Below are 24,214 nucleotides of genomic sequence, written 5' to 3'. Positions count from 1 at the left end.
AACAATAATAATGTATTATAGATGTTGTTGTTGTTGTTGTTTTGCTCGCCTGACCACTTGCGTTTCTGAATCAGGGTTATCTTTACCATTAAACAATGACAGATTTTTAAAAATACCAGAATTATTATAGTATCTTATGATTCAATTGCAGTTTTATTTATTCTTTATGCATGTTTTTGATGGTTTGGCTGTATACAAAATAATCATGCCAACACTACTTTGAAACTGTCAAATTGGATTCCGAACTTTTATTTTGAAATATTCTCGGCTGTCGCAGTGCACGGCAGTGATGACGCGCCGCTGATGTCATAGCGCCAGTGTCGCGTTCAGGGAAGAAGCGAACTTGCATCGACGGATATCACGGTAAATACATTCTGATACGATTATTTGATCATCCAGAGATCTCAGTAACATCATCCATAAATAAAACATTTTAATTTGACAAGATCTTACGATCTAAGTGTTTATGATGTGGCGGCTGGAAAGTGTTTTTTGTGATGTGTTGGGATTATTCCAATTCATAACATAATGTGTTTATTTAAAGCTTAAGACAACATTTAGTCTTTTTAATGTAAACTATTTAAACTTCAAATATCTCAAATATTTAGTTAAAGATCGTAAACTCAGCATCAAGTTTCAGCTAACGTTAAACCTGTCCTCTCTCTTTCTGCCACGGCATCGCATAACTTACATAATATATTCAAATGATGTATATTTGCATAAACCTAAACCATTTAAATGGTCATTGTTATTTTGAGCGATTCTGTGTTTGTGGGATGATTTTGTTTTGGTATTTAGATTTAGTTGTAATTAAACTTTTTTACAAAGTCCCCTTAACATTCTTTATGTGAAATTCACATTGCCTACAGTTGGCTTAGATTTATAATATAATGCATTTATATTGTAATGCATTATAGCATTTACTTGTGTTTATGTGCTGTACTTGTGTGGGCTATTTGTTTTCATGTTATGTCCAATGACAGATGAGATCATCTAATACAATAATCATCAGTTTTGGACTTTATAGAGTTAGTTTGGTTTTGGTTATTACACTCCATTACATGTACATTGAGTCATTTAGCAGACGCTTTTGTCCAAAGCGACTTACAGATGAGGGAAACAATGGAAGCAGTTGCAACAGCATAAGGACAACAAAAAGCAGAAGTGCAATCAAAAACGGGTCTCATATAGCCTATCACAGTATACAGAGCTAAGTTGTAAAATATATATATATCTTTTTTTTTTTGAAATAGTAGAAAAGAGATAGAAGTCAGAACTGATCGGTCAGGTGTTGACCCAAGAGATGTGTTTTCAGACGATTCTTAAAGATGCCACAGAATCTGCTGATCTTGTAGCAGCGGGCAGATCATTCCACATAAGTGGAACCGATCCCGAGAAGGTACTCGAGAGTTTTTACCTTTTTGGGATGGCACCACAAGACGTCGTTCGTTTGCAGAGAATAGGGATCTGGCGGGTCGAGCGACTATAGGGAGCCAATGTAACTTAGTGAAGAGAGGAGTGACGTGAGCTCTCTTCGGTTCATTGAAGACCACTCTTGCCGCCGCATTCTGGATCATCTGTAGAGGTTTGGTTGTGCAAGCTGGAAGTCCAGCCAGTAGCGCATTGCAGTAGTCCAGTCTGGACAGAACTTTATATAAAGTTTATATAACATTTATCACCCAAATGCAGTGAACAAACAAACACCTGAACTTTGCGAACGTATGCTCTCTCTCTCTCTCTCTCTCCTGCACACAAGTGAAAGTGACGTCTGCGCATGCTCGTTCTCCTGCTCTCCTTGCTGCTGCGTGGGCGTGCCGCGTGCTTTTCCGGGAGAATTGTCCAATAAGGGACTAAGAAAAATTGTTACCAAACAGTTTTATATGTTCGAAAAAAATTTGCAGAAACCTGTACGATCGCTGGGGGAGTGTATCGAGCACAGAAATACTACGTAATACGCCCAACTCGTTTTTTGACAAGTTGACCATGTTCAGCATGAGAAGACGGCACGTTTAACAGTGTAAAGAAGTCAGAATGCATGACACACTGTTGCAGCACCCCTTTTATTACTTAATTTACTTAAAATACCCCAAATTACTTTCTATATCCTACATCAACCTTGATTAGAAGTGATTCAAGGATAGACATGAAACGGCTCTTTTAATTCATTCAAATAAATAATAAATAACTACATAAATTATTTTTATTAACTGACCAAAGTTTACAAATGTGAGAATTATACATTAAAGCATACATTTAAAGTTAGACTTATAATTTTGATGTCATTTCCACTATTGAATATATTACACAGTATTTAGTTCAATTACTTCATAAGAGTAATCCCTTACTTTACTTTTTCAAAGGGGAAGTAATTAAATGACAGTGACTAATTACTTAGTTACTAGTTACACCCAACACTGTTAGTAATTGATGGTTAAGTAATTGAAGCGTAATCTGTGTACTAAGCACTGTGTTCGCCAATTCAGCATATAGATCAAATGGCAGCTGCTGTCAGAATAAATATAAGAAAGCACATAATCATAGTGTTTACATCTTTAGGTTTCATGCAGGACCATCAAAAGCAAATGCGAATAACAGTTTCTCTTGATGCTTTTTACAGTCGCTGCGGTGCTTGAACTTCACACCAGTTATGGACACCTGTCTTTTCAACTAATCCACTGGTCCTCTCCATGTCCCGAGGGCCATGAGCCCACCTATCTTCAGTCTACAGTATGAGCCTCCGAACCATAGGGGGCGCTGTACTCAGCTCCCTGGGGCCTAGTCTGGCCGCTCAGGCTGGGGGAACCTGCAGCTCCTTCTCTTTAAGACCCATACCCTCCTTGTTTCAAACCATGGTACCTTCCGGCTACACTGCCCTACAGGAGGAACGGTTGGCCATGGTGGACCTCGGCACACCCAAACCAGAGTCCCTCAAGAATGGCTTCCACCGTGAGTCCCGACGTCACTCGGACCGGAGCACCCGAACGTCCATCAGCCTTTCTGAGGCGGGAGAGGGTCGATATGCGGAGACTGAACCCATGCTGCCCGATGTCAGGCTTTCAGGAGAAGAAGCGGAGGAAGAAGAGGAGCGCAATGAGGAAGGGCAGCAGCAGACAGCCAGAAACATGCCCAAAGAGTCGCCGCTGGCCATGGCACTGCAGATACTGGTGCCCTTTCTCCTGGCTGGCTTTGGGACGGTTTCGGCCGGAGTGGTACTGGATATAGTACAGGTGAGATCTTGACAGCTTTTTCACACTTATTGGATTACAGATAGCCGTAAGACTGGGTGGTTAGTGGTCAGACATATGATCTTTGCTTGGGAGGGCATATACTTGCATGGAAGGAGGCACCACAGTATAATAGAGTCCTGAAAGTGGGTTGTTTTGAGGTTTCTCAAGCACCGTTTACATTCGCTGTTCTCGCAAATCTTTTACTTCTTAGCATTGGGAAGCTTTTAAGAACATCACAGAGATCTTCATCCTGGTTCCTGCCCTCCTTGGTTTGAAAGGAAACCTGGAGATGACTCTGGCCTCCAGACTTTCCACAGCGGTTAGTATCAACACATCACATGACGTGCGCAAGCAAACATGATGTCTTACTCATCGTGTTTTTAAGGCCAGTCTGTCAAAGCCTAAATACACCACCTACTGTTATCATAATATTATAGTCATATAACACCTAGAGATAAGTTCGGGTGTGCCAACACGTGTCATTTTGTAACTCGGCAACAAGAGTCAGTCTTGTAAGACAGACGTGATGCAGTATATGATGTGATCTGAGGCTGTTTCAGGCGTGCTGACACCTGTCAGGGCCTTCCCTTTCGGTACATCATCATGTGTGGTATAACGAAGCGCTAGTCTGTCATTGTGGTTATGGCTCCTTTGGCGTTTTTCCATAAATCTGAGCAAGGAATGCATACACACAAGCTGGAAATGACTCCTGAATGTCTCTGGTCTTTCACGTGTGTCACCAGTTGGTTTTACCAGTTTTTCATTGAAATTGAATGGGGTAGTTCACCCAAAAATATCATTTCTATCATTTATTTGCCCTCATGTCATTCAAAACCTGTATGGCCTTCTTCTTTCTGTATAACTCAAGAGAAGATATTTCGATAAATGTCTCTGGTTTTGTGTCCATACAATTTAAGTCAACGAGGTCCAATGTAATTTGATTACCAACGCTCTTCCAAATGTCTTTTGTTTTCTGCAGAAGAATGAAAGTCATACAGGTTTGGAATAACGTGAGAGGGAGTAAATGATGCAAGAGTTTTCATCTTTTTCTTTCTACTGATGTAACCAAGGCACAAAAGTGTTCATTTCCATAAATAAGGCAACATCATCTGCTGACTGAGCCATTTTATTTTTTGGTAGCCGGGACTGTAGCGCTCACAGGGGTTTCAACCCACGCAGTTCAACGTCTCGTGTTCTCATGGCAAATATGTCGTCCCCTCTCGAGGTGGAGAAAATAAACAAACCCTTCTGGTGTGGAGTCAGAGTCCTTCAGTTCACCCGTCCACAGCTGCTCTCCGTTCCTTAAACCTCTCTCTCCTACACACTGCTGTTTCACATTTACATCGGCTTCCTTTATTTTCTTACCCACACATACTCGCGCACCATGTTGCCTTATTATGGAGACGGCCATCTTGTTACTCTGTGGGCAGACGTCCATTCCCAAACCAAAACAGTGTTATCTTGTCCTCAGATGATACCTTAATCTTTAATATACAGACCTTACTTTTTTGTTCAATTTAAAATTGAGCTCATTTTGGTTTATTCCTCTTGGTGTTTGTTTATATAAATAAGAAAGCTGTGCTTATCTTTTTAATGCCGGAAATCCTCATAGTAATAAGAAGTTAACTACATTAAAAGTCCCCTTGTACATTGAGTATCATGTAGTGTTTTTATTGTGGGATGTGGGTACAGTAATCCTCCAGTGTCCTGGTTAAAATCTTGAGTGATGGCATGCTTCGGTTCCACCGCAGAATGTTTCTGTTTGGGGAATGCAGATAAAGGAGAAAAGTGTGTATTCATCAATCTTGCTGTCTTTAGGTGAATGTGGGGAAAATGGACTCGCCCATAGAGAAATGGAATCTCATTATTGGAAACTTGGCATTGAAACAGGTGAGAGATTTCTCTTTACTGTATATACACAAGCAAATGCAGGTGAATGAAATGTCACCTTGTCTAGCTTTAAATACGCCTAAATATTATGCATCAGAGTTTTTACCCAAAACATATACAAACGTTATTTCAAAGATTTGATCATGAGGAATGAAATGCTTCTCATTGACACGTACACAAGACAAAGAAAGTACTTTTTAAGCAGGTGTTAATGAAAATGCAAAAAAATCGAATCCTTGTTTTAATTCAATTCAGTAATTCCAAAGATATTATCAGCATAACAATGTGAGTTTTTAATTACAATTTTAATGTCAATGTCTTAGTATTTGGTATGTTTATTTTTGCTTTAATGACCATGCGGTTGATTAATGGACCTGATGGTATAAGTCTATGTTAATCCAGCATGATTCAAAGTTTAAAGAGCATCTTGTGAGCTCAAACGTAGTAAAACAAGAAAGAAGAATCTTAAATACTATTTGGTTTTACAGCCTAATGTCTCTTCGTTTTTAAAGGAGTACTCATTTTTGAGGGGTGCGTTGGCTGTTTTATACCTTTATGACATCAATAGTAAACTCATCAAAGCAATGGATTGACAATTGTTTTTTTTATTTTTATTATGTTTATTTGTTTCTTTTTTGGCACCTTTAAAGGGGCTACCCCTTCACCTAGAATTTGCAAAAACGTACTCTTGACATTTTATCATCCAGCTTCTGGAGGTCTCATGTGATGCTTTTAAACAGTACTGAAGGAATTCCCATTATTGTCCGTTTTTTTATTTTGTCCAAGTCATCCATATAAAAAAATCAATTACATTTCATCGTTGTAATGAAAGAAATTCATTTTGGCGCAACTATATTTTAATTTCAAACATATCCCATCAAATGAAAAGTTTTGGGGGATTTTACTATTGAACAGTGGTGAATGTATTACCCGTCGTCTCTCTCAGGTGCAGGCCACAGTGATTGGCTTCCTGGCAGCGGTGGCGGCTGTGGTACTGGGCTGGATTCCTGAAGGAAAGTTCCAGTTCAATCACGCGGTGCTACTCTGTTCCAGCAGTGTCGCTACAGCCTTCATAGCATCTCTGCTGCAGGGTATGAGCTACACATGAACCTTTAATCCTCGTGGAGTGTCCGTTGTTCATGTAAATCAACATTTTCTCACGTGTTCTGACTCAGGTATAATAATGGTGGGTGTGATCGTGGGCTCTAAGAAGACGGGCATCAACCCTGATAATGTAGCCACGCCCATTGCTGCCAGCTTTGGTGACCTCATCACGCTGGCCATCCTGGCCTGGATCAGCCAGGGCCTCTACAACTGTCTGGGTAAGAGAGCACCAGGGAGCGAATGCTTTTTACGTGTGTCAGGAAAAGGCTCTGTTTCAGATTGTATTTGGTTGTGAAAGGCTGAAATCGCTCACAGTAGCTTTGAGAGGACTGTGTTTGGCAGCATGATAATACCGTTGGCGTCGGCAATAGAGTGTTATGTGGGTTTTCTGAAGAAAAGCATTTCAGGTCAGTTACTTTATTTCATGTGCTTTAGAAAGGAGCTGTCTACATAGACAGCACGCTTGAGGCTCAGCAGGCTGTAGTTTAGAGCAAGATCATTTTGTCCCCTAGAATAGGTGGCAGGTCACATCTGATGAATCTGTATGTGCACATCAAGAGTTTGGTTCTCCGTTTTTAAAATGATTCAAAAATCATGTTTTTTATTATGTCATCATGTTTTATTGTGTTAGTTAGCTGTATTTTTTTAGTTATTACGGCTTAAATCAAAAGAAACCAACTGCAGTTTGATTGATATTAATTGGAATGCACAACAAAAAAACATGATTTTGAGTTATCTCATTTTGGAAGCAAACTCTTCACATATTATGCTATGTTTATTTTTTATAAATTCGAATATGTAGGTGGAGAATTAAGTACACACATTTCAATTTCTCACGGTGGACAGGTCCCAAGTCTTTACAGCACATCACGTGCATTACTAGTTTACACCAAAAGAGGGCACTAGAATCCTTCTCATTCGATTCTCTTGCATTTAAATGCATACTGTATGTCAGAAGGGCTTGTGAAATAAATGATTTAATTTAGCTCTATTCTCTGTATTAATAGAATGTTATGATGGACAGGTTTGAGGTTGCACACATCTGTGTCTGCAGATGTGAGGTGTGTAAGTTACTGCTGAACGGCCCGTGGGGTTGATATGTTTTATGGTTAGGGTCATGCTGCGTCTGGACAATGAGAGTGTTGTGGAGAGTTCATGACCTGGCTGTGTCTACAGTTCCACATTCTCATGAAACACACACACAGTCTTTCTTCTGCACAGACACACACACCAAATATCTCTCTGTGCACAAATACACATCTAGCACACACCTTTCTAATAATCTTAGTGAGCTGCCTACCTAGACAACATTTTGAGTCATTATAGGGGCACTACTGATGGGAAAGATGTTTTAAAAGATACAACATAGTCTCATTAGATACTTTTTGGTGATAACCAGATTCTAAGACCACTTCATAACCTTTATCAAAAAGGCAATCCCATAATGCATTGCAACTTGGCGATGAACACCCAAGGTGGTGCACAAGGGGAGAGAAATATAAGTTTATGTCATTTAATACTCAACATCATGTAGTGTACTGCAAATAACGTTTCACATATTTCATTGTTGTTATGGTCTTGCCTTAAAGGTAGCTGCCTATGTAGGCAGTGAGGCAGCTTTCTAACACGCTTCTTTCTCTCTCAGATGCACATATAAACATCTCATCGCCGTTTCCCTCTCCTTTCAGTAAAACACAAACATTAAGCTGTGAAATTCACTCTGGTGTTTATACTGGTTTAATGGGGCTTGATGAGTCATTGTGATAAGTGGCACTCAGGCCCAGACTCAGCACCGCGCTCCTTTTTTAGCCTGCGTTTCTCTGAGAGGTGAAGTCAGGTGAGGGCACGGCAAAAAACCATAGTCGCCATGCCAGCCAACAGAGAGAGCAGCTTATGCCTGTCGTGACAATCTCACACTAAATGTAGTGATGATATACTGTACTCACTGGCTCTGTGTTTTGGGATTTAGAGATTTGGGTTGTAAGTGTTTGATGAAGGGGATTTGGGATGAGAAATAACGCTCCTTTGGAGCCGCGCCAACATGAAAAGATTTGACCCGATTTTTTTTTTGTCTTAATCTGCTTAAATCCAATTAGAGCAAGTAAGTAGTGGATTGAGGGCAATATAACAGATCTAGATTTCTCTGATGGATGGGGTGAGAATTCTGCTTCTCATGCTAGTTCCCAAATGGTTCCATTAACATTTATTATTGGTTTATTTTTCAGAAAAGACTCGGAAATTGGTTCTAATTTACAGACATTTCATATGCCAAAAAAATATTTGTTTTTATTATTGCAATCCTTCTGCAATCAGTTTTTTTTTAAAGTAAAAACAATTTATTAAAGCGATAGTCAGCATTTACTCACCCTCTTGTCATTTCAAAATTGTATAACTTTCTTCCGCAGAACACTGAAGACGATATTTTGAAGAATGTTGGTAACCGAACAACATACCCATTCACTTCTATGTGTAGACACAAAACCAATGCAAGTCATTGTTCGGTTACCAACATTCTTCCAAATATCTTCAGAAGAAAGCAAGTCATAAAGGTTTGAAATCACAAGAAGGTGTGCAAATGATGACCGAATATTCATTTTTGCGTAAACTATTCCTTTAAGCAAGTAGATGAGGTCTCCTTGTCTAAGCTTTTTTGCAACAGTAAGTTTATAATAGTGATGTATAATTTGAGCTGTAGGTACGATTCCACAGAAAGTGTCATTTTGACGTTTTTTGTTTCAAACAGAAATGGTGAAATAATGACAAAAGTTATGCTTTGCGATTTTAAGTTTACGTAATACATCAAAATTTCTCTGTTCAGTCATAATCCCGATATAATAGTTTGTGAATTTAGTCGGAGCCAGGTGGTCGAGTGGTTCGTGCTCCGACATGTGGCCGAGTCCCGGCTCGTGGTCCTTTCCCGACCCTACCCCCTCTCTCTCATCCACTTTGCTTCCTGTCCTCTCTGAAAAGAGCCTCTCTCTGTCAAATAAAGGCACAAAACGCCCAAAATAATAGTTTGTGAATTTCAGCTTGAATCGTAATTCTCGTCATTTGTTTGTGAACACGTCATTGAAAGAATTTGCCTGTGTCTTAGTTTTTTCTCTCTCTGGTTCTCTCAGACTCTCACCCATACGTGTCGTCTCTGGTTTGTGCCTTCTTCATGTCTCTGACCCCGCTGTGGATGGTCATCTCCTCCAAACACCCAGCCAGCCGTCAGCTGCTGTACTCGGGCTGGGAGCCTGTTATCACGGCCATGTTCATCAGCAGGTCAGATAAAAACATCTGTAAACTCATCTTTCTCAAAAGCCCTTGAAATAATACCATTTTCTTTCTGGGTTTTAGTATTGGAGGACTTATCCTGGACAAAACTGTGTCTGATCCCAACCTGGCGGGAATCGTGGTGTACACACCTGTAATCAATGGTGAGATTTGTCAGCAATGCAAAAACATTTCATAAGTACTGTGTGTTCTCTGTTAAAGAGACAGCTCACCTAAAAATGCTTGACTTACCTTTAGGTCATTCCAAACTTATTTTCCATTTTGATGCTTCTGTAAAATCTCTAAACAGGGGCTTTTGAAGAATGCTGCTGTTGGAATCTATTGTTAGTTACACAGTATTGTAGCGCACAGTTGGTATGAAATCTACCAGCCGTTCATCGGGTGTTGAAATGTCAGTGTGTTGAGATTAGCGTTTTATGACAGAGATAAGCCGACGCTCGACTGACACTAACTTGACTTTACGTTGCAAAAATAATAAAATCTCTGAATCACCAGCCATTCACTCAGGATTCATATAGTGAATGAACTGATTAAAGTCACTTTGAATCTACAATGACATTTGAGGCTGAAAAAAAGTTTATTCTTGGGTGAACTGTGCCTTTAAGAAAACACAATTCACATAAAGCAATACGTTTAATCTCTCTTCCAACACGCTGTTGCAGAACTCTTGATGTTTTTAGTCAAATATCGCACGTAATAGGCTAAACTTAAACATCAATATTCCCATTTCACCCTGTCTGAGTTGGTCTTTGTTTGTGTACATCTAAAAGGTTAAAGCTTTTAAAACCTCAAGTTGGAAGCTTTTACTTATCGTCTTCGTGTCGGCGGCACGCATCAGTGCGCTACAAATAACATTACGCTTGATATTTTCCTCCCCTCTTCGACGATTATGACCTGATAAAATGTCTGTAATAATCTTGCTCATTTGAAACCACGCTCAGGTCCTCAGGGCGGATCTGGGGACGTGATTTCTAATGATTGTTTCCTTATTATGCAAAGCAGAAGAATGGGCTATAGCTGGAATACAGCTGAAATGAAGCAGGGTTTTCGGCCGTAGGGCGCAGTCATTAATCGCAGTACTTCAGTCTCATGGTGACTGGTAAGGAAGCACAACCATACCACTTCCACAAGACGATTTTTAATTAAAACACGCTAATGAGAGACATTCACGTTGTCTGCGGTCTATTTGCACGTTTTCGCCCCGCTGCACCAAACATCTGTTTGTAACACGTACACAGTTTGTCAGTAAGGGTGTAATGATATGTCATTATACAAAACAATTATATGTGTTTTTATTTTATAGTTATTAGTTAAATTATTTTAATATAAATTATAATAGCCGCAGAAAAAATTAAGAGACCAATCCAAATTTTCATTTATTCATAAAAATCCATTTATTGGCAAATAAATGCAAAAAGAAACAATCATTTTATTTGAAATTTGGGATGTATTGTTAGTAGTTCACAGAATTAAAAATCATAATTTTAGCTAAACACATACCTATAAATAGTCAATTCAGAAAAACTGACAATAATAAAACTGAAATATATATATATAAATATGTTTTTATGCCCAGAAGTTAAGAATGAAGTCCAGAGAGGAGGTTGGACAAAGCAAAGACAAAAAATGAGTAACATTGGCTTTTATGGCCTGTCTGCTCCAACAGGAAGTGAGTCAGAGATGATTTCAATACGCAAACACATGTACCACTTATGTTTACGGTTTGCACAAATAGAGCAAATGATCGCCTCCGTGCACTCCACCCAGAGACAGCATACAGAAACCATACATAAAGACACGCCCCCGCTGCTCATCCAGCCAGTCACATCTGTGCCCCAGATTACAGCGCCCATATATGTTATCAATTCCATTTCCCAGCAAAAACAGGCTTTGGACCTCATTGCTCGGGGATGCTCAAAATATATTTTCATTTCTGCTTGTTGCTTGTTTGTGAGAGGCAGAATCGTGGCCTTGGCTAATTTAAACCGCAGACACATGCCCACACACTCCTGGACGCAGATGGCGTCTCTCCAGCAGAGCCGCGGGGACGTGGCACAGCGTGGCGTAATGCGAACCTCCGCGTAAAACACAAACACAGCCTCGTTGGGACTAATTGTGCAGACGCATATGCAGTGCTAAAAGATAATCGTGCCTTTACTGATGCACAGTGTTATTAGTGGCCTGCATGCATCACTGTACCCGTGACATGGACATTTGCTTATTTCCTGTCTTTGCTTTTCTATTATTATGATTCACAATACAGTTTTTGTTTGACCGAAGGCTAAAGAGAGTCATCTGTTGATTTAGTTTCTTCTAATGGCGTGTCGGTAAACAGACACTTTACTGAACACTTTGAGTGAAAAGACCATTACAGCCGTTTTAATGAGTGGCAAGAGCTTTTTTTTCAGTTTATCTGTTTTATACCGTTACATTAGATTTTTAACTGTATTATTCTGCTTGCTTTTTTCTGTTTTGTTTTGTCCATTTAATTCTATTCTACTGTGTTCCATTGAGTTAGTTGTGTTGTTCTTTTCACTTTTAATTGATTCTTTTCTCTTTTGCGCTTATGTTTTATTTTGTTCTGTTCTATTCCGTTTCAATTTGTTGTTGGTTCAAAGACGTTAAGATGTCCCCGTCAAAAGAAATGTCCAAAACTGATTTCATGTCCGTAGAAAGCACATTAAATGTAAGTAAAATTTCAAAGTTTGGTTGAAATAATGTTTCTAATGTTCAGAATCAGAATGAGGATGAGCTTTATTACCAAGTATGTTTACACACACAAGGAATTTGAGCTTAGTGCAGAAGAAAGTGTACACATGGTGCAAACATAGTGCAACTATACATTAAGATAGAGAGAATTAAATAAAAACAATAATGCACCATATACAAAAAGTGAAAAATATATATATAGACAAAAACAACATATAATTGTTTAAATGTGTGTGCAGATGTGTTATTTACAGGTTTAACCTATTGTTTCTTACAATGTACAATGTCATTCAGCGTAACACAATATTTATGTACAAATTCAAACAACATGCTTATTGTGACTTGTACATATTAAAATATATAAAAGGATAAGGGATATATTACATTTTTACTGTGCTTTAAATGAGTAAAAAAATCTTATTGACAAATGGGCAAAACCTAGGATAGTGGCAAATTAGCGCTTGGTGTGAAAGTAATTAGTCTTTTAATACGTCATACATTGATTTTTGTTGTAATTATTATGCCTGCCAAGATTGTTACTCTGAATGACATTTTAGACGGCGTCTTCTGTAAATCAGGAAAAATGTATGATATTTATTTTTGGCTCAGAAAAACAAAAATGCAATTAAATAAACAGAAAACCTTTTTTTAACAACAACAATTTAAAACAGTATTACACTTATTGTTTTTATGCTTAAACCCTTTTTCGTCTTTGACCCTGTTATATTCAGTTTTAATTTATTCTTTTCTGTTTAGTTTTATTTCGTTTTTTCCAGTTCTATTCGACTTTATTTTATGCAGTTTTATTGCTTGTTGTTGTGCTCTACAAGATTGGATTCTGTTCTGCTCTATTCTCTCTCTTCTGTTGTCCTTGTTTATTGTATTTCTTGTCAGCAGAGTCACAACCCCCATGGTTTAAAAAACTGAATGTGTTTGTGCGTCTGGTGTTCTTCTGTCGATGTGTTGCCTCTCCTTTTCTTATCTTCTCTTCTCCCAGAAGCGCTTGGCGTGACACGTCATTACTGCGGTTCTGGACACCACGCTACTTTACTCGGGAGAGATTTCTGTGTGTGTGTGTGTGTGTGTGTGTGGAAGATGTAGAGGCAGAGTAGAGACTCGTGGCTGTCAGTTTGATGCTCACAAATTGTGCCCGTGTTCATATTAGCTGCATCAGTTTTACTAAAGTGAGAATTTATTCACTGTATAAGTCAATCTTCCAGGCACACTCCCTCTTGTTTCTTTCAATCCCAGCTCTGTACTGTCAGTGTGTAATGTCTGATATGAATGGTATTGTGTTGTGTTGTGTTGTGTTGTGTTGTGTTGTAGGTATCGGGGGAAACCTGGTGGCCATTCAGTCCAGCCGTATCTCCACCCATCTGCACTTTCACAGCGCTCCCGGAGAGGTGCCCGACGAGGCCAAAGGCTGTTACTATCCCTGTCGTACCTTCTGTGGCACAGGTGAGTCAACCGCTGCACCTGTGTGCTGTAAACATCACAAAACCTCAAGCACAAACACATGCTCGCATACATATTTACATTTATGCATTTGCCAGACGCTTTTATCCAAAGCGACTTCCATCGCAATGTACTATACATTCGTTTTTTTTAGTATGTGCAATCCCTGGGATCGAATCCATGACCTTGAACCACTGAGCCACAGGAAAGCATACATATACATCCCATAAAATACGAAGCATACGTGGTTTGACTCGATATCTTGAGCATCATGGCTCAGTGTGTTTTTAAAGCATTAGGTCTATTAATGCATAAGAGAGAAACTTGAAAACATTTGAAGACAGTTGGTCACCTCAGAATAAGCAAGAGAGGGAGACGGTTACCAGTGTTTAGAGCAGCACGCTCATCCGTGAGTACACATTGGAGTTAATGGAGTGTGTGTAACGCTGTGTGTACAATGATCCATCTCTAAAACTGCAGAGAAAGTTTCCTATAAACAATAAAGACGTGTTGACGCAGAGCCCTGGAGCTTTGCTGCAGCACTCTCTCTTAACAAAACAAGAGGTCTGCGGCGACACAGTCCAGATGCCCAGGCACATACAGGGCAAAGTGCCCACTGCAAGCTTAGCAATGCCATCTGGAAAAGAAAGCATAAATCTTCTTCCTCCACGGGCCGGAGAGCACGGGGACACGATACTGCGGCGTTTGAATGCCATGCTAATGGGGCCTGACGTTCACTGTTGGCAAAAAATATATTTACTGCATGCATTTACTGGCCTAAGTATAGAATAATTGAACGTTTACAAATGTTGTTGTTGTTTACGTTCTGTGTCTTTAAGATTGGCATTGACCTTCTTTTAGGATATCATCATGAAAAACGTTAAACTTGACTGGAATAGAAGTTGGGAGTGTGTCATTTCTTGGCCACTAATGATAGCAAACAGACGTGGAAAACTAGATAGAGGAAGACACAAATGCAGCAAAATCATAGTGTTGACGTTTTAGGTTAAATGATGGAAAAGAAACAACCAATCACAATTCAGAATGCATGTCGAGATAAAAAGACCAACCACAACTTAAAGTGTATACTTTGTTGAGGTTTAGAAGTTAATACTTTGGGTTGAGGTCTTTAGAACGAATCTTTAACCAGAACGCTTGTGAAATATCAATGCGATGCTTCTTTAAGATCACTGAATCGAACATGTAGTTCCATCGGTTGACCTGACTGACCCCGCGAGCAAACATTTTATACATTTGAAACGGTCAGTAATGTGTGTTCAGTTCTCTTTCACTTGACGGAAATTTCATGATCTTTTTGTTCAGGGGCTAATCACCGGTCAGCACAGGTACTGCTGTTATTGGTCCTTCCCGGTCACCTGATCTTCCTGTACACCATTGATCTGATGGAGAGAGGTCACACCACACTGACGCCCGTCTTCATGCTTGTATATTTGGCTGCTGCTCTTTTCCAGGTGAGCACGATGATGCCAGATGTAAATATGGTCAATAGATTTGAAAAGAATGAATACTTTGGTCTGGTTTGTGATATATTTATATGCATTTAGGTTTATGTCTATGAGACCCCATGTCGGGTTACACTTCTCAAGACCCCTGCATTTACTTGCGGCTCATCCAATTGTTTCCGAATGCGTCTTGCGTCAAATTGAAGTAAAAAGTAAAGATCTGGCATCCGTTTGAGGTAAAACCCAATATACAATTTGTGATCCTATAGAAGCCATTTGATCTACAGCTCAGTTGAGATGAATGTGCAGCAAGCAGCACGTGTCGGCCTCTGTTACAACATGTTTTCTCCATTCGAAACATGGAAACCTTTTAAAAACTCCCCAGAGCTTTTAGCTCAATTTGCGCTCTGAATGAAACAACGCTGATGTCACGATAACAGTCGTGTGTTGTTGTTTGGCTGGCAATTAAGCTCGATTAGCCACGGTAAGTGCATTCAGCGCAGGCGGAGACGTGTTACGTGCGTGTGGAATTTGTGGTATTTTTAGGAAGTTTGCGCGTACGTGTGCGTTCGGCGCGAAACACCCTTTCTCATACCCAGCCATACTACTTGATTTCAATCTTGCTTAAAGGATCCTTGAGGTCAGGGAGAGGCGTTTATTGGCATATTGACCTTAATCTGTCTTTGTCTTCATAATTAATTATTTCAGTTCATGCTTCATCCTTCTCTCTCTGGATATTTAGAAAATCTCTAAACGGAACCTCCACAACTTTGAGTCAGCACCAGCTATAGCATGTCTTGTTGAACACTTGTCAGTTTCCATGCACCTGACCCCTGACCTTTGACCTCTGACCTTTACGGCTCCTCAAGTACAAGGCATCCGTAGAATTCCAGACCAAACAGCGACTTCTTTAGAGAAGAACATTCCAAGTTAAAACAAAGTTTCCAATACATAGCTGCTAAGTGTTTGCAAGCTGTGACATCAGAATGAGGCAATTACAGTTAACAGACAGTAACAAATACTAGACCTAGCACTTTAGTGGTTTCATAGGGTACATATGTGCTTTGCCATGTTAACTGAAAGCGTTTCCCATTGGGCTGGTTTGTTGTCTCAGTGATTGATTCTCTGTGTGTTTACACGGCAACTCTAGACATCCCTTCACGTGAACCTCATTTGTGATAAACGTGTGATAAAAGTGTTCTTGTAGTTTGAGTCAGAGTATGCTGGGATATTTCCCACCTCTAACCTCGATTTCTTACTTTACAAGTATTTAGTAACATTACAAGTGTGCAGTTCCAGAAATCATTTCTGGGTTGAGGTGGAAAATATCCAAAATCCGAGTCGTCTGGAACGCAGCATTAGTCTGTAGTCATTGTAGTATTATTTACATTTTAAAACATGGCTAACTTCTGGGGACAAACTATACAACTTACAGTATAATGACGTAAACACGAGCAGATCCTTACTGTTAAGGTAAGAACTGTTGTATATTTAGTCCCCAGAAGTCAGCCAAGTCAAAACCCCTCCCTGTGGGGACATATGGGTCTTCATATTCATAAGTAAATTAGAATGTTGTTTTATGGTTGGGCTGTGATGAACTTTAATAGCAGTAGAAGTCTTTGGCATGTTCTTATTTGGATAGCTAAGTAAACTTGTTTGTGTATGTGGAGGGTTTTGCTTGCCTGTAGTTTGGAGACAAATTAAGTGGCGCTTGGAACAAAAATGCCCTTGAACTATAACACATCTATTTATTACATCTAATAGATTTCTTGATGTGTAATATTAGGCCTAGTTACAAAGACTATAATACTGTATACTTATGTTGTTGATATCGAGACAACATACAGATTTTCTACATGGTTGGGAAAGGAAATCCCTCATAAAAATCTAAAAGGGAATTTCTGCCTCTGGTGTATATGAATCATAATCAGCTCAACATGAGAGCAGTCGTAGATTGTAGGTTCCTACATAAGACACACACGTGGATGCCTCGCATCGTCTCTCTGACTGTGTTCTCTGTACTTGTGAGTAATGGAAAAGTGTGTCTGTGTGTTTGCACAGGGTGGAACCTGTCAACCCTCAACAGCATGTGTACATTAGCAAACCATCACTCTCATGTAGCTTACGGTTCGATCCTTAATGAATAAAACCCTAATAAAAAACCAGAAGGAAGGAAGACGATATCCGAATCTCCAATCAAAAGGTCGGCGTTCTAATGTTCTCGCAGGCAGGGACGTAGAAGGTCAATTATTGAAATAATGTCACCGCCGTAGCGTTGCCTGGCAGGCACAATTAATAGCCTTTAAAATGGCCATTTATTCCCCGCTATTGAAGTCCAGAATCTGCCGCGGCGAGCCAATCGCTTTTTAACCATCTCCACGCTGCCCTTAATAAAAGCGTTCTAAATGAAAGCCATCCGGCCGGTTAACCAGACCGTCAGACCTCTAAATAGAGTTTCTCACCGACCTGTCATCCAGATTAATGGCCAGCCTTCATTTTTATTTTGCTTGAACGAAAAGTCTTTCACCCGCTCGCTCGCTCGCACGCACGCACGCGGGGGGAACTAGAGGCCAAAGTCCATCTTTTTAACTTTTAATTGAATGCGAGATGAAAATTTTGCACGTTACGTCTCCATTAGGCAAACAAACTGGCATCCGCTGAGCCGCGCTGATCCAAAATAACATTTTAATGCTCCGCAAAGGCAAACGCGGGGCCAATTTGCTGGCGTTAAATGAACTGTGGTAGATTAAAAGCTCTGTGATGTTCCGATCTGAAAGGGTTTGGGATATTTTTCTTGCTGGGTTTCAATAGATTTGGAATATTTTCTTTCGGTTCAGAGGCGGATTTTTCAAAGACGTTGCGTAAACAAACACTGGGTGCTTTACTTCTGAGTGGACCCTGCTGTCGTCTTCTAGTTTTTTAATCTAGTAATTTCCTGTTGTGTGCGTATACGTGGGAAGAAGCAAAGTAGCCACATAATGGGCTGTGGGTTCTGCATGTGATTTGGATCAGAAACATGACCAAGTACAGCATCTAATGCTATCGTTTCCTACACATTGATGGTAAACGTACCACTATGGCACACACAAGTTGACCTCCATGAGAACATGACCCGTCCTTCCCCTTTTGCCTGTTTGCTTGCATGCGTGTTGCAGGCCTGTCGTGTTTTCAATTCTTCTTCCCTTTCGCCCACATCAGGTGTTCTTGCTGCTTTGCATAGCAGACTGGATGGTTCATTCCATGTGGAAAAGCGGGAAAGACCCGGACAGTTTTTCCATTCCGTACCTGACGGCGCTGGGCGACCTTTTGGGTACCGCCCTCCTGGCGCTCAGCTTCCACTTCCTCTGGGTCATCGGGGACCGGGACAGTGACGTTGGGGACTGAGGTCCAAAATTGAAGCGTTCCATGCCTGCTGTACCAAACTCACCTAATGCCTTGTATGGCTGCTGTCGGACCAAATCTGATGCTTTTCTGCCCAAAACGTGGGCCACTTCCTTACGTCTTGAACTGGAACCTTTAGCGGGCAACAAGGCAACAGCGTTTTATGACTCTTCTTAAAGTGACAGATGATTTATAAACTGCATTGAGAGATTCAGCACTTGCCGGATGCAGTAAAAGATGGAGTACATAAGACGAGACAGAAAAAAAGCATTGCATCTTCAGCCCTGTCAAGTTTATTATATCAGAACGAAGATAAGCCCTTCAAATAAACATATGTAAGATTAGAAATGTTCTTTATTTATTTTCCTTTTGTTTTTTGTTGTGTCTCTTAACTTCTTGATTTTGCCCAGTAATGCTCTGTTGTGCGCAGCTTATACTTCCAGGCCAGGTGGCCCAACTTCCTCCCGTCCGTCCAATCAGATTCTTCTGCTAACAGTATAACTGCACGTTTACTTAACCAGTGCCAGATCATTTCATATTAGCCTCTGAAACACAGTCTGGTGATATTTTGCTCAAATATATAAAAAACAGGACAAAAATCATATATTTGACACTTATTCAGGGAGGAAGAATGATCTGAACTGAACAAAACGGAACTTTCTTTTTGTGTCACCAGCTATTTGTGTGTCGGTCACTGGCTACATCCATTTACCTGAAAAGGAAGTGGAATGAATGAGCCAGAAAAAGCTCTTGAAGTCTGTATTTCTTGTGTGTTGTGATCTTCTTGTATAACGTTATTCTGAGGTTTCTATGGGAGAAGAGTTTCTATACGCACCAATCTTGTTTTTCTTTCTACCATGCCTTTTTGATACTCGAAATGTTTAATAAAGGTTCATAAACGTATGCATAATATCTGTCAATAGTCTGATATGAATTCTTTTCCCAAACCAGATACCCCAGTATCCCGTGGGCACGCGTTCTAATTGAATAATGTCAAGTTACCTGCGCATAATGTGTTTCCCTCTTGCGGCATGAAAAAACCCTCCTTGAATTCATTTCAAAACTCTCGCCTTGTGTGTGTGCCCAACTTTACATGAATTCAAGCATTAGGAACTTTCATTGTTTGCATGCTGTGTGGGATCGAGAGCCATTAAAACGCAAACCATGAAACAAAGCGTGTTTTATTAGATGACAAAGAGCGCTGCCAAAATTATAGATCAAGCACCACAAAGCGTTCTCTGAAACGTTTACAGTGTCTGTCAGCACTTTTGTAAAACTAGGCTTTAAAATACAGTAGCCAAGCCCAGGAACGTTTCATTTTTTGATATTCACATTTTCTTTTTCTTCACATCCGCATGTTTTTGAGTGATTTACATTTTTATTGCACATGTGGTCTATTGGGAACCGTTACATGTGACATGACTGTAAACACTTCAGAACGAGCAAGTTTTGTGTTGAGGCTGATCTTTCTTGACGTCACTTATTACCTGTACGCTTTTGTTGTGTCCAGAATGTTCTTGTCGAAGGTGTAAAACAAAAGAGCCCTGTGTGTGTGTTTGAGTCTAGACAGACCGTGTTAATGTGGGCTGTCTTCAGGGTTTAATGGGGGTTATTTGAGCAGGGGACCCTGAAACTTCAGCCTGCTCATAAACGGCCCCCAAATCGTTCCAGAGGGACGGAGGTTTAGTGTATTAGCACCCCATTACTTCAAACCCCCGGCACAACATGTCCAAGTTTCAAAACCTGTATATGACTCTTTCTCCTGTGGAACACAAAAAAAGATGTTTTGAAAAATGTGGCTTTGTATCCATACAATGGAAGCCAATGGGGACCGATGGTGCTTGGTTACCAACATTTTACCTCAATAAACTCCTAATTTGGTGCTTATTAATAGTTTGTGTAGTCGTTGTTAGGTTCATGTATTGGGTGGATTAGGGATGTAGCATGTGGCCATGCAGAATATGTGCTTTATAAGTACTAATAAGCAGCCAATATTCTAATAATATGCATGCTAATAAGCAACTTGTTAGTAGTGAGAGTTGGTCCGTATACTAAAGTGTTACCAAATCTTCTTTCGTGTTCTGCAGAAGAAAGTCAAACATGTTTGGAGTTTCAGCTGGTCAACCACTGTGCTGTTGAAAATATATATTTTTTAAGCCAACAGAATTATAAAAGATCATTTCAATATTCTTGTAAACTGTTATGAGCCGATTTAACTTCAGGTTTCCCTTGAAGACCTTCGCACTGACAATGAGACCTTTTCTCTCTCACAAGTAGACTGAAAGATAGAAATGAAGTTAGGCGTAATTCGTCACAACGCCCATTCTTCCATCAAAACCATTCTCCCTTGCCATCCTAATCGCTGGGTACATCCTAAAGATGGGGATTTGGAGGCGGTCATCTGGCACGCTCGCTGAAGATGAGAGGTAAATACAAGCCACACATCATTCCATAGCTGCACTTTAATCAGTTTTGAGGACTGTCAGACTTGTATAGCGTGTACTTAACTTGCCGTGGTCTCTTTTTAGTCCCGGTGTACTTTTTCGTCTTCATTTGGAGTATTCATCCAACCTCTTTTAGACTCGAAATAGCTTAGAAATGCATGCTATCACAGTTCAAGATCTTGGCATAAACCGCTCGACTGGATGTGCGTTCAGTCTTTATCTTGGCAGTCTGTACTTGATGAATACAACAGTGAGAAAGAAAGATGTTTTCCGATTTCAAAGAAAGAAGTCTGTGTGTGTCGTTTTCTGTCATACTTTGACACACAGCTCCAGAAGAGAGCGGTTTATGCCACTCAGGTGTGAAATTCCTCCTGGACTGCAGTTAAAAGCGCGCGCGGGGTTGAGGGAGTTCAGCTGTTGGGCAAATAGATTACTGTGGATTATTCAACTAAACACAACTGAGAAACACTTGGAAATGTGGGATGGGGATTTTCTCAGCTGTGATTTAACCAATTTTATCCGTGGGAATTAAGGAACACTTGAGTGAATTTATATCCTAATTTTTTTTAGACCTCAGACATTATACAGATGATGGGCCGAATCTGATGAACACTGTCAAGAATTGTCCAAATTATATTTTAAATTATAAATCACATAATACAATACACATATTTTGAAAAGAATAAATGTCCAAATTTTATTTCGAAAACACGAAATGTCCTAATTACGTATATTTTAAATGATAAATCATGATATTATAATACAAATTATATTATCAAAAGAATAAATGTCCAAATTATATTTTGAAAACGAAATGTTTGTGTTTGAAAACACAAACGAAATTGTAAATCATATGATGTTCTACAAAGTCTATTTTGCCTAAAAATTAAAGACATTTTAAGGACATAAATGTATTTTAACATTGTGTGTTTAATGATCATTAAGACACAGTCAATTTTACTAGAAAGTAAATAAAAAAATCACACTCTCAAATCTTCATTTGAAGAGTTTGGTTCCAAAATCATGTTTTTTATTGTGTTACTTAGCTGTATTTTTTAGCTATTGTGGCTTAAATCAAAACAAACCAACTGCAGTTGTTTAATATTAATTGGAATGCACAATAAAAAACATGATTTTTGAACAATTTTAAAAACGGAGTTATCTCATTTTGGAACCAAACTCTTAATTTGTAACATACAATTTTAAGTAAACATCATGTTAGTATTTGTTCTTGTACTTCATTTTAAGTTCTTTTTAGTTCACGTGTGTCAAAAATGAATGATTTTCAGTACTGTCATGTAGTACACTAATAAACGTAATTTTTATTTTTCATTTGATGCTTAATTGTTCATTATTGTGCTTAATTTTGATATAAAAACAATGTCCTATGAAACATTCTTTATGATCTAACAATAAACTAAAAAGCCTTTCTCTCAACATGTCTTTCCATTTTGTGGAAAAATATGATCAGGACATTTCTTATTTATGTTCCCCAATCATTTTAGTCACCATGGGAACAAAACTCAACATCCCACCAACATCATTATTTCAGCCCTTCACAAGTAAAAAAATGACCGAGAACTGTTCCAACCCACCCTGCACGTGCTTTCTTAAAAACCCCAAAGCTGATCGCGGTGCCAGGTTTGATGTGGCTCTAAAACCCAACCCGACTCTAATTATGAGGGAAAGTATGGAGGATTGAATGAAAGGAAGAGGGTAGAAATAGAGCATCTGTGTATTTTGAGCATGAAGGCCTCACTGAGGGGTTATGGGTGGAGTAGAGGGATGAAGACCATAAGCAGGTGCGGTAACAGACTGCATGAGAATTGCACATTCAGCAGAAAAAAACAAAGCTCAGGATTTTCTCGGAGAACTTGGCATTTGGCTGCAATCTCAAACTTGACACTAAAGCGACAAACCAAAGACCAATCGCTCCTCGCATTCCTCTGGTAGCCCGTGACAAGTTTTATATACTGTTTTCTGATGACGTGCAGATCTGTTGCACCTATGTGCCACAAAGGTTTAACACACTTTTGGCTTTGCTCGTGCATCTTCAAAGGTCCCACTTCAAATCTGACTGGCATATAGCAGGGTTTATATGACCCGAGACATCTGGACTTACCACGAGATCTAGGAGGCTGTGCCATGCCACAAGGTCAGCCATGTTGTCAAAACATCTGTAGAAAATCATCGGCGGAGCTTTTGAAAACGGTTTGGTCCTCAAACAGTTGTATAGAAAACAGGCATCATGGGAAATATGGGGATATTTCAGAATTATAATTATTAAGTAGTATTATAAAGTAGTGAATACTAAAGTCAGAAAAGTAGACAATGCTTTTGAATATCTTGTTCAGAATACAAGGTGCGCACCAAATCGCACACTTATGCACTATTCTACGCCATTTCGTAGTATAAATAGTGTGAGAAGTGTGTCCACGTGGAAAATTCTCAAAAAAGAAGAGGCACTCTTAGTACCCAGATGGGTTTTCAACCGAAAATATGAAGTGTTGAACTTTTGACACTTCACACACTCAACGGTGGCAGCTTCGCTTACGTAGCGGAAGGGAGGCGGGGCTATCAGACGAGTGATAAAGCTTCTGATGATGACTAAAGTAGTGCTGGGCAAAACAGATGAAAACTACATTAAATGTACAATGCACAAATTGATTTTTATTCACACGCATTGTGCCGTGCGACTGAGGTCATTTGTGCTCGTCTGGGAAACCGATATACTTCCAGTTAGTATAAAACCGTTTAGTATTCCATTTGGGACGATACTACCCTTCTAAAATTCATACATGGTTGAGTGCATAGTGACATCATTTGGGACACAACTACAGACTTTGAGTGGCCTGCCTCCTAAAATGTCAGCCAATCAGGTTGGAAGTGGTGATGTCAGCAAGATCTTTCCAGTTTTGTGCGCCCTGTGCACCGGGGTGGTCTGACCAGTAGGGCATTCTGTCAAAGTCCAAAACGGCCGTCCCACCGACGGCCTACGGCCGTGACCAGGGTGGGACTGGCCATCTGGAGTATCAGAACTTTTCCCGGTGGGCTGCTAATATATGGGGCCGGAATGGACGCTCGGGCCGGACAGACGGACGTTATTAACGCGAATGCATGCAACGCGAAGGCATTAACGAGACGGACAAGTAAACATGCAACGCAATGACACGTTACATACAACACCCCACCCCACAATTCCCCCACCCCCCCCTTCTCCCCCCCGTCGACAGAAATGGTGGAGGGCGGATGTAGGCTGAAA

The 24,214-nt window shown here is 39.9% G+C and overlaps 1 protein-coding gene across 2 annotated transcripts; it reads left to right on the top strand.

The window, feature by feature from the left end:
• Positions 1–263: 263 nt before the first annotated feature.
• Positions 264–21,677, top strand: slc41a2b (solute carrier family 41 member 2b). Of its 2 annotated transcripts, none has more exons than XM_057323515.1 (11): positions 264–363; positions 2,618–3,227; positions 3,439–3,546; positions 5,046–5,117; positions 6,064–6,208; positions 6,293–6,439; positions 9,341–9,488; positions 9,564–9,643; positions 13,536–13,667; positions 14,988–15,136; positions 20,786–21,677. In XM_057323515.1, the coding sequence occupies exons 2-11, from the start codon at positions 2,730–2,732 to the stop codon at positions 20,795–20,797; spliced, it is 1,491 nt and encodes a 496-aa protein (XP_057179498.1). In that variant the 5' UTR covers positions 264–363; positions 2,618–2,729; the 3' UTR covers positions 20,798–21,677. The 2 variants fall into 2 exon arrangements, with proteins under 2 accessions (XP_057179498.1, XP_057179496.1); XM_057323513.1 differs by lacking the exon at positions 20,786–21,677 and adding an exon at positions 18,326–20,509.
• Positions 21,678–24,214: the final 2,537 nt, after the last annotated feature.

Source organism: Triplophysa rosa, linkage group LG24, assembly GCF_024868665.1.
Source record: "Triplophysa rosa linkage group LG24, Trosa_1v2, whole genome shotgun sequence".
Lineage (NCBI taxonomy): Eukaryota > Metazoa > Chordata > Actinopteri > Cypriniformes > Nemacheilidae > Triplophysa > Triplophysa rosa.
Note: the sequence above shows the minus strand (reverse complement) of the source record. Positions and strands in the feature narration are given on the sequence as shown.